This window comes from Ovis aries, chromosome 9 (assembly GCF_016772045.2).
Source record: "Ovis aries strain OAR_USU_Benz2616 breed Rambouillet chromosome 9, ARS-UI_Ramb_v3.0, whole genome shotgun sequence".
NCBI lineage: Eukaryota > Metazoa > Chordata > Mammalia > Artiodactyla > Bovidae > Ovis > Ovis aries.
Genome location: NC_056062.1, coordinates 79,022,895 through 79,034,417, shown reverse-complemented (window position 1 = coordinate 79,034,417; position 11,523 = coordinate 79,022,895). Strand labels below are relative to the sequence as shown.

At 38.4% G+C, this 11,523-nt stretch overlaps 1 protein-coding gene across 1 annotated transcript; it reads right to left on the bottom strand.

The window, feature by feature from the left end:
- Positions 1 to 2,578: 2,578 nt before the first annotated feature.
- On the bottom strand, positions 2,579 to 11,447 carry RIDA (reactive intermediate imine deaminase A homolog). The gene is made up of 6 exons (XM_027973188.3): positions 11,273 to 11,447; positions 8,568 to 8,673; positions 6,871 to 6,925; positions 5,587 to 5,655; positions 4,430 to 4,485; positions 2,579 to 3,243 (listed from the first exon to the last, which is right to left on the bottom strand). Exons 1-6 carry the CDS (start codon positions 11,335 to 11,337, stop codon positions 3,181 to 3,183), a joined length of 414 nt encoding a protein of 137 aa, XP_027828989.1. The 5' UTR covers positions 11,338 to 11,447; the 3' UTR covers positions 2,579 to 3,180.
- Between the last annotated feature and the right edge of the window lie 76 nt (positions 11,448 to 11,523).

Here is an 11,523-nt window from a genome sequence, read left to right as displayed (position 1 = left end):
ATCAACTTGGATACCAGCATTTTATTTCCAGTTTTCTCACTGCAGAGTTAGAATCTGAAGTCATGACTTATCTATAAGAATGCTCCTTGGACCCTTATTGGTCAGTTTTATTTGATTTCCTGCCTACAGTGATTGATTTAGGAATGGGTCCTTAACCTTGGCCTGGACCAATCAGAAGCTTCTCAGACTCTCCTGCCTGCCTTTCTCCTGGGGTTGTTACCTTGGTGGTCTCTACACTGAGTCCACAGCATCTTCCCCTTGAGACAGATGGAGCCAGGAGGTTTTTGGAACACACATACCTAAAGTCAGCTGTACTCTGGATTTCTGTTACATGATCCTATGAATTCCTCTTTTTTCCCTTTTTATACCAGTTGGGTTTCTGTCACATACAAATAAAAGAGTCTTAATATTAAAAGCAGAAAGAAGTGTCTTATATATAACTTGGAGGAAACATTAAATACAAGAGCAGAAATTAATGCTAAAGATAAAAGGATAAACAAAAAATGATTCTTTAAATAGATTAATAAAATGGATAAACTTCTGGACAAGGCTGATTAAAAAAATAGCAAAAATAAACTATATTAGATGAAAAGAAGGCATTGAATACAGATGCAAGAGATTAAAAGGTAAAATGTAGATGAAGTGTGCAAATTCTATAACAAGGTAAATGACCAAAATCTGAATGTTCCCGTTACCATTAAAGAAACTGAATCAGTAGTTTAAAATTTTTTCCCAAAGAAAATATCAAGCTCCAACAGTTTTATAGGTAAACTCCATCACACGTTCAAGGATATTTACAACAATGAACACTTATGTCAAAGAAGAAAGCCAGTTTCACGGGTGAACGTAACTGCAAAGATCCTAAACAAGATACCTCATCTTGAATTTGAGTGCATGAAATATGTTATAAATATGTATGTTGACCAAGGGGAATTTATCTAGGAATGAGAGTTGGTTCTATACTACAAAAAACTCATTACTATGGGTATATTTTCCCATTATTATTAAACTAAGTGAGAAAAATCATATGATGATCTCATTGTAGTTGTTGCTAAGTTGTGTCTGACTCTTGGGACCTCACGGACTGTAGCCCACCAAGCTCCTCTGTCCTAGGCAAGAATACTGGTGGTGGTTGTTCAGTTGCTCAGTCATGTCCGACTCTTTGCGACTCCATGGACTGCAGCATGTCAAGCTTCTCTGACTCTCACTATTTCCCAGAGTTTGCGCAAACTCATGTCTATTGAGCCACTGATGTCATCTAACAATCTCATCCTCTGTCGTCCCCTTCTCCTCCTGCCTTGTCTTTCCTAGCATCAGGGTCTTTCCCAGAGTTGGCTCTTTGCATGAGGTAGCCAAAGTATTGGAGTTTCAGCTTCATTATCAGTCCTTTCAATGACTTTTACTGGTTGATTTCTTTTAGGATTGATTGGTTTTATCTCTAGTCTTCTCCAGCACCACAGTTCGAAAGCATCAGTTCTTCAGGCTCAGCGCTCTTTATGGTCCAACTCTCACATCTGTACAGGACTACCGGAAAAACCATAGCTTTGACCATACAAACCTTTGTCAGCAAAGTGATGTCTCCGCTTTTAATATGCTGTCTAGATTTGTCATGGCTTTCCTTCCAAGGAGCAAGCGTCTTTTAACTTCCTGGCTGCAGTCACCGTCCACAGTGATTTTGGAGAAGAAAATAAAATCTGTCATGGTTTCCACATTTCCCCCTTTTATTTGCCATCAAGTGATGGGACTAGAGGCCATGATCTTAAGTTTTGTTTTTCTTAATGTTGAATAGTGCTTATGACATTCCTTTGAAAAGGTGCAATTATTATCTTTCAGGAAACTGCGACTTAAAAGAGGTTAAATAATTAGCTCAAGGTCATAGAGATAATAAGTGGTAGATCTGGGCCTTGAAGCCTGCTGGAATTACTCAAAAGTCTGTGGTCTTCAAACTGCTCTTCAGAAATGCTTCTAACATTATATGTTGGTGACCAAACTTTACAAATTAGCAAGACATTTCTAAAACAACTTGAAACAAATAGGTATATGTAAAATGCTACATGTGTAAGTAAGAATGTTAGAGCACACTGATATGATAATTTTGTTAACATGGAATTGTTTGAAGCAACGGTTAAATCACCTAAGGTATATCTACACAAAAGAAGAGTCTGCAACAGCTTTAAAAATGAGGTAGATCAATATGTATCTATATGGAAAACCTTCAAGACAAGAAGAAAGCAATCTGTAGAATAATATATACAGTAAAACTCCATTTATATAAGTCAAAACCAAACTAGATGATCAAGTATGTAATGGATATAAAACTGTCTGCTGGTTATACTCACTCAGAATCCTCAGCAGTGGTGGGCTTTCGGGAGGTAAGTGCAATAGACAGTGAGTGAAGGGAACTTTTAACTTCTCAAATCTATAAAATTCTGTGTCGGAATTTATTCTACAACAAGGAGGTATTCATGTAGTAGTTTCTATGTGAAAAGACTTCAAAGAACAAACTTAAAATGGTTACATAGAGCCTTTACAACAGTGTAAAGATGTAAAGTCAGAAATAAACTGAGAAAAAAAATAGTTGGGAGTTTAAACGTCATAGTTTCCTCACTTTTATTTAGGTAATGTAATTTAATGCATACATTAAACTGTTAAAAAAAAATCAGTGAATGGAATCACACCAAGGAAAATCTGCATGCTATTTTATTTCCACTAGAAAAATATTATCTATATAAAATTTGGTCCAGTTTCTTCTCCTTTATCTCTGCCATTCAAATTTAAATGCTTGAGTTTTATTCAAGCAAAAATCACATATCTGACATAATGAAATACTTCCCATCATTAAATTAATAGGATTTAGTTGAATTAGGTGTTCTTTTTCTTACTTTTCAGGCACAGAAGCTCATCTTTCCTACATGTTATTTCCTTCAACTTTTATTCTTCTGAGTTAACTCAGTAAGGCATGTCTGTTTTCCCACATCCAGCAATACAAGTGTTACAGAAGTATAATCTGTAATATTAGTAACTAGATTCATCATTAATCTTCAATTCATATCATTTCCCTTATTATATGGTATTTCCATAATATTTTCAGATATTTCAACCTTAATACTTTCCAACAAGGATTAAGCCATTAGTTTAAAAATACTATTAAATTTCCAGACTAAATAACACTTGGCCCACTTAGAGTGATGCTGTCGTGAGAGGTCCTCGCACAGCTATTGCTTCGATCTCAACACGGCCTCCCTGTTGGGAAAATAACAGATTAAGAGAGCACCATAATGTCTACTGAAAACATTTGCATTTTTAAAATTAAACTTTTCAAAGAAGGAAAGGAGGGGGCACATTCACCAAGAATCACTAAGAAAAGGCTAGGCTACCATGCCCAGCATGTTCATTTATGTTAGCTCATGTGATTCCCCTAGCAGCTCTGTTATCAGGGTTCTCTCAGTGCAGATGATACACTGAAGCTTAGAAAGGTTGTTTAACCCATCCCAGAACACAAAGCCAAATGGCAGAGGTTCAAACCCATGTCTTATGTCAAGTTCAGAGCTCCTTCTATCTCATTCTGTATCTTAATAAATTTGATGATACTGATCATTCCAAGTAACAGTCAAACGACAAAAATACCATTCATAGAAGCTAAATTTCTTTGGTGCAAAATTTCCAGTAGAAGTCCATGAGAATGGCTTCTTTCTAGGTAGAAATATCATGCTGCTAAGGGGCACAGGAAGTGCTTCTAGTTCAATTAGAAAACCAAAGTAAAACCAAAACGAGCCATTGTTTTTCAGATGATTTTTCCTAATGGAAAGCATAGTGTTGTTTTTGGCCACGCCATGCAGCTGGTTGGATCTTAGTTCCTCAACCGAGGATCAAACCTGGGCCCTTGGAGGTGAAAGTGCAGAGTCCCAACCACTGGACCACCAGGGCATTTCCTAGATATTTTATTATACAATAGAAAATTAAAATTTTAACTGTAGAACTCACAGATCTGGCTCAATTTATCGTCGTTAAGTAACAGTAAAACAATACGGTGGCTGTTTTACTTCTCATAGTTTAAGTAAAATGATTCTGTTGTATTCACATTCATGTGTGGCCTTGATTTTTTTTTTTAAAGATTTATTATTTTTAGCTGTGGTGGGTCTTCACTGCTGCAAGGGCTTTCCTCTAGCAGTGACGAGTATGGGCTGCTCTCTAGCTGCAGTGCATGGGCTTCTCACGGCAGTGGTTTCTCTTGTGGAGCACAGTATCTAGGGGCTCAGTTGTTTTGGCACACGGGTATACCTGCCCTGTGGCATGCAGGATCTTCCCAGACCAGCGACTGAACGCATGTCCCCTGCACTGGCCAGTGGACTCTTACCACTAGGTCACCAGGGAAGCTTATGGCCTTCATTTTTAATTTTCTTAATTGTTAAGACAAATGTGTACTTACTTTGGGCAAAGCAGCAACCTGGTAAGCAGCTCTTGCTGGAAAACTACTCTGGAAATCTAATTTAAAAGAATTTCATTTTAGTTTTTTCAGATACTATGTTGTAATTCAACACTGCAGGATCAAGAATCTGGTAAGTGATTCAGATCTATGTCACTTTTTAGATACAAGCCAACACTGGAAAAAAGAAGCTCATATTCATATTTGTTTGACAAAATACTTTGCTATGAGTCTCATAATATTTAATATTCTTAAAAATATCTTAGCTTTCTGGGAAAGAAATGAAAATATACACTCTGCAGAATCTGTTCTAACATGCATGCTTACATGCTGTATTAACTCATTAAAAATTCCAACCTTAGAAGATGCTATCCACATTTAGGATATGAGGAAACCAAGGCACAGAAATTTTAACTAACCAGTTAATGGTTCTGAGAGAGCAGGACAGATCGTAGCTAGACCTCATCACAGCAATAATAAATGCAGTCATGTGTTGAAAAATGATTAAGAGAGTACAGAAAACCTAAGAAGGATGTAATAAAATTAAGCTTAAGGAAAAAGGATTTGTCTGGTTGCGGTATGTTTTTCTAGGGAATGCAATAGAAATATCTTGGATCTTTTTCATGGGGACACACTTTGTGTTTCTAATCAGCTATTAGGACAGGATCTATGACCATTTCTTTAACCTCGCCCAACATTCTTAATGTATTGTTGTTGTTTAGTTGCTAACTTGTGACCCCATGGACTGTAGGTCACCAGGCTCCTCTGTCCATGGGATTTCCCAGGCAAGAATACTGGAGTGGGTTGCCATTTTCTCCTCTAGAGGATCTTCCCAACCCAGAGATCAAACCCACCTCTCCTGCATTTGTACGTGGATTCTTTACCACTGAGCCACCAGGAAAGCCCTTCTTAATTTATAATGGACACATATTAAGATTAATATATATCTTTTTAAAATGTTTATTTATGTGGCTATGTTGGGTCTTAGTTGCAGTGCATGGGCTTAGCTGCCCTTCAGGATGTGGAATCTTCTGGGACCAGGGATTGAACCCACCTCCCCTGCACTGTAAGGTGAGTTCTTTACCGCTGGGCCATCAGGGAAGTCCAATAGATACATGTCTCTTTAAAATGAAAAATAGTAATAAAACCAAATAACTTACATTGTTTGTAGACATCATTGACAGCACTGAAGTCATTTATGTCAGCCAGCAAAACCGTTGCTTTTACCACTAGGAGATACATACATTGCCATTAGGTTTGTTATTTGGTTTGATCTAAAACATTACTTAGAAAAATGGTAGTGATGAAATAAAATTCACATTTTAAGGCAAGACAAGAAAAATGTTAACAAAAAATTTCTTTTCTCTGCCCATTTAGTTCTCCTGCCTCCCCTCTAGTGTGCACTGGGTGTCTTCATAGAGCATTAGCCAGACCTCTTTTCTTTTGCTGGTGCTAGCCATGCAACTCCCTAGACCATAACATAACTTACTTATGAGCTTATTCATGTCACTAGCTATATCACCTGTTCTATTTTGCAAGATTGTTTCTTGCATTATCAAATGTGACCGAGTCTCCAGTAAAAATAACTAGATGACTTGAAATTATTGACCTAAAATACAGGTCTTCAAGATCGATGATTATAATAGTTGTACTCTAGATATGGGAAGCAGCAACAAGAGAGAATCGTTTCCTGGCTTCTGGCTACTATTAACAGAGCTTTAGTCCACTAACAGCACACTGAGCGACATATCAACAAAGTCCTCGCCCGACCTGGCAAAGAGCACTTTTAGCCCTGTGGGAAAAACTGGTCATGAAACACCTCCCAAACTTTGATTGAAATTAAGATCAAAAGAGAGCATTCAGTTTTATAAGAATAAAGTCATTAGCCACTGTGGTCGCTGACCTACAACACATCCTGAAAGGAATTCAGGAAGATCAGGATAAGGCACTTTGTGCTCTAGGGAAATTGGCAGAACCGGCCCCCAGATAGATATTTTCAGGAGAAAATGTTATGAATCTATTTTTACATATGCTTCCATACCTAGCACTAAAACCATTAACTTAGCCATCTGTTCCTCACGAATAGCACTAACCTTCTGCCAAGATGTGTGCCAGGTCATGTATATGCTGGCCTCTCCCCTTACCGCTTCAGAATAGTCCTAAGAGCTTTCTGAAAGACTGTCTGCCAGGTATCAGCCTCAGGTTGGGTCAAATAAAATGTTCCATTTTTCTCCTTAGATTGACTCCTGATTATTTTTTACTGATATTGTGTATATAGCTCTAGATCCACTACTGATTAATTTTTCACTGATATCGTGTCTATGGGACTGAAACTCAGCCAACTTCAAACAACAAAAGATATGGCAGGACATATTATTAGATGCCATGTGTTCTTTACCAAAGAAATATCAAACAGAAATGTGAAATAATTTCAAGTTGCTCACCATTCGTGAAGTCACAGCCTGCTGCTTTCAGAATTTCACCTATGTTTGTCAGAGCCTGTGAACCAAGGCAAGAAAACCCTTAGGCACTAATGTTACATCGAAGATTTAACTCAATTCAGTTTACCATCTTTTACTAATACTTCCTATGTTGCAGAAAAATCTTCCTTTTCTAGGAAATTCACTCTTCATAAGCCACCTCTATACAAGTAAACTGCATCTTGGCTTTCTTTGATGGAGTGAGTCTTTCTGAAATACAGTGAGAATCTGTCTCTTTTCGTGAGGAGAAAGACTGAAGTCTCTTCCTCAATGCTAGAACTGTGAAATTCTCAGCCAATGTCAACTAAGCTAAAACAGAAATAACTACTGGGGCTCCTAATTCTGTATCACTTTCAGGAAAAGTATGAGCTAGTAAGCATTAAAACCTGTTTTCTTTGAAGCAATATTTTTACAGAGGTTGTTTCCTTTTTCTTAAAAAACAATTATAAGTAAATTTTGTGTATGTTTGACACTTCAGCCTTTGGAAAAACATTAGTTTTTCACTCTGTCCTTAATTTATTGTTTTTCCAATTCACTCTTCCACTTTGACTGGTCACATTATAGTAGTTGATGATTTTTAAAAATTTAATCTTCTAAATGGGTTATACATGGATAGGGCAAAAAACTCAAAAGCTACAAAAAACATATACAGTGAAAAGATGCCTTTCACCCTTACTCTCCCTCGTGAGTTTCCTTCATCAAAGGCAACCACTAGAAAACTGTTTCTAATTTCTTGTATATCCTTCCAGAGACAGCCAATGCCTATACCAGCATAAATGTATATATCCTTATACAGAGACAAACAGAAACAGAAAGACAGAGACAGAGACAAACATACACACGGTAGCTTATTGTGCAAGCTGTTCTGTATCTTGGTTTTTTATATAACAATTTATCTGGAAGATATTTCCATATTAATTTAGCTGTACAAATCTCACAGGATTTCTTTAGCTACTTCCTCATGATGCACATTTTAGGTTATTTTCTACCTTTGGACATCACAAATCACTCAAGTGAATGTACTAAATGATAATTTAATTCTATTTATTGGATTAGAATTATACCCCCATCCTTATTAATATTTTTAGAAAACATACTGCATACTGCATGTAACCTTTGATATTTCTCTCTTTCTAACAAACAATGATTTTTACTTCTGTGGTGGTGGATTATTTTTGCAGTCACTGACCCCCCAAAAATTTCCCAACTCATGTGGAAGTGGCAAGATGTTTTCACAATTCAGAACTGCTTGGCAAGATGTTTTCACAATTCACAATTGCTTTCTCAATTTCCTTCCCATTTCACTGAAATATAACTTGAGATATAACACTGCATTAATTTTAGGTAAATAACATGATGATTTAATACATGTATGTATTGTGAAATGATTACCACAGTAAATTTAGTTAATATCCAATAATTCAGGTTTAAAGTCACCTTGGCAAGTAAAATCTTTTTTTTTTTAGGTTGTTAAATGATTCATCACATTTCCAACTTTCTATTGACATAAAACTGTTTTATGTCAATAAGTCAACCAATAACTTAAAAAGCATCTATCTGATAATCTCTATAAAATAAATCAGCCAAATGGATTCTTAATATTCCTCAATATGATGAAAAAGAAGTAGAAAAGGGAACTTCAAATGTGGAAAATGACTCACCTGTTTAGCCTCTTCTACCACCCCTCCTGGCACAAGCTGTCCACTTGCAGGGTCCATGCCTAGCTGTCCTGAAATGTAAATGGTCCTGTCGACTAACACAGCCTGACTGCAAAGAACAGAAATCCAGTATATGTAAAATATAAAACTCAATGCTAAGAGATTTCTTTGCTAAGATACAAAAAGTGCAAAATATAAAATAAAAAATTGTAATTGGACTTCATGGAAATTAAAACCTTTTGCTTATTGAAAGTCTTTAAGAAAATGGAAACCCAAGTCACAAATTGGGAGAAAATATTTGTGAAACGCAAACATTTGTATTCAGAATATATGGATTTTTATTCAGAATATATAAAGAACTCTTATATAATTCAATAATATAAAGACAAACAACCCAGCAAAATATTGGGCAAATGCTCTGAACAGACACCTCATAAAAGAAGACATACAGAGTGAAGGAGTAATGCAAACCAAAGCCACTCTATCATACCATTACACACAATAAGGCATGACTGATAATAAGTATGGATGAGGATGTGGATAAAATGGAATCTTCATACTTTGTTGGTGGGTATGCAAAATAGTACACACACTTTGGAAAGTAGTTGGGAGTTTCTTAAACACTAAACAGGGAATTCTCTGGGTCCAGTAGTTAGGACTTGGCACTTTCACTCCAGCAGCTGGGTTCAATTCCTGGTCAGGGAACTAAGATCCCATAACTAACAAAAGAAAGAACTGCCAAGCACTCAAGAAAATAAGTAACTAGACAAGGTTAATCATTGCTGAAGGGTCAAGAAGGATACATGGCTTACTTTCCGAACTGATCATTTTTGTAGTGAGGAAACTAAATATCAGAATTAGTAACAAGATCACAGGGAAGAGCATAAGCTACACTGAGACCTGAAAGAGAGCCAAACAAATCAACTTTCAGTTCAGTTCAGTCGCTCAGTTATGTCCGACTCTTTGAGACCCCACGAACTGCAGTACACCAGGCCTCCCTGTCCATCACCAACTCCCAGAATTCACTCAAACTCATGTCCATCAAGTTGGTGATGCCACCCAGTCATCGCATCTTCTGTAGTCCCCTTCTCTTCCTGCCCCCAACCCCTTCCAGCATCAGGGTCTTTTCCAATGAGTCAACTCTTTGCATGAGGTGGCCAAAGTATTGGAGTTTCAGCTTCAACATCAGTCCTTCCAATGAACACCCAGGACTGATCTCCTTGCAGTCCAAGGAACTCTCAGGACTCTTCCCCAACACCACAGTTCACTTCGGTGCTCAGCTTTCTTTATAGTCCAACTCTCACATCCATACATGAGCACTGGAAAAACCGTAGCCTTGACTAGATGGACCTTTGTTGACAAGGTAATGTCTCTGCTTTTGAATATGCTATCTAGGTTGGAACTTTTCTTCCAAGGAGTAAGCGTCTTTTAATTTCATGGCTGCAATCACCATCTGCAGTGATTTTGGAGCCCCCCGAAACAAAGTCTGACACTGTTTCCACTGTTTCCTCATCTATTTCCCATGAAGTGACGGGACAAGGTGCCATGATCTTCGTTTTCTGAATGTTGAGCTTTAAGCCAACTTTTTCACTCTCCTCTTTCACTTTCATCAAGAGGCTTTTTAACTCCTCTTCACTTTCTGCCATAAGGGTGGTGTCATCTGCATATCTGAGGTTATTGATATTTCTCCCAGCAATCTTGATTTCAGCTTGTGCTTCTTCCAGCCCAGCGTTTCTCATGATGTATTCTGCATACAAGTTAAATAAGCAGGGTGACGTACTCCTTTTCCTATTTGGAACCAGTCTGTTGTTCCATGCCCAGTTCTAACTGTTGCTTCCTGACCTGCATACAGGTTTCTCAAGAGGCAGGTCAGGTCAGGTGGTCTGGTATTCCCATCTCTTTCAGAATTTTCCACAGTTTATTGTGATCCACACAGTCAAAGGCTTTGGCACAGTCAATAAAGCAGAAATAGATGTTTTTCTGGAACTCTCTTGCTTTTTCCATGATCCAGCAGATGTTGGCAACCTGATCTCTGGTTCCTCTGCCTTTTCTAAAACCAGCTTGAACATCTGGAAGTTCCCAGGTCACGTATTTAAAGGCAATTAATTCTCTCTTAGACAAAAAGTCCCACCATTGTTTCCAAACTTAAAATCTACCATTTTAACCATTTTAAAGTACACATTTCAATGGCATTAAATGTTTAAAAAAAAATTTATAAATAAACCTTAACCACTTTAAATTCAGAAGTAAAATCTGTTTTACACCATTTCAGTTATTCAGAAAGTAAGATACTCTCATTTCTAATGTCCTGCTTCCGTATTTCGTTCAACATGCTCCTAACTTTCCTCTTATTTCATGACGTCTCCCCTCATGTCTTTTCTCCTTTATAACTTTAAATACAAGTGGTAATTTTATAACACAATTGGTACCGAGTCTCTCGGTGCGTTGCCTGCTATGGTTCAGTCCCAGTGGGCACAGTGAACCCCCAGGTAGGTTGCCCAGTGAACCCCGAGGCCCGCAGCAGCTCTGACCCGGACTAGAGGCTGCCATCTATGGGGACGCACAGAGTCGGACACGACTGAAGCGACTTAGCAGTAGCAGCAGCAGCCCAAGCCCCAAACCCCCACCCCCCACGCCCCGAGTGCCCGCACCAGGGTCGCGACCCCGGACGCCTCGAGTCCTTCTCGGCTCCCACAGCCCTCCTGTACCTGTAGGGACCAATGGCCGCAGGGGCTTTCGCGGTGCTGATTATCCTTCTGACCAAAGACGACATGGCTAACCCTTTTCCTTCGCTGCCCTTCGGAAACAACTACGCAGCACCCGGTTCTCGCTCGCGTTTCGCCTGACCAGCCGAGGCCAGCATCTCTGCTTTAAAGCATCGCCGGGGGTTCGCTCGGCATTCTGGGAGTTGTAGTCTCCGTGCGACTCCCGGCCTCCTCTGGGAGTTGTAGTCTCCGTG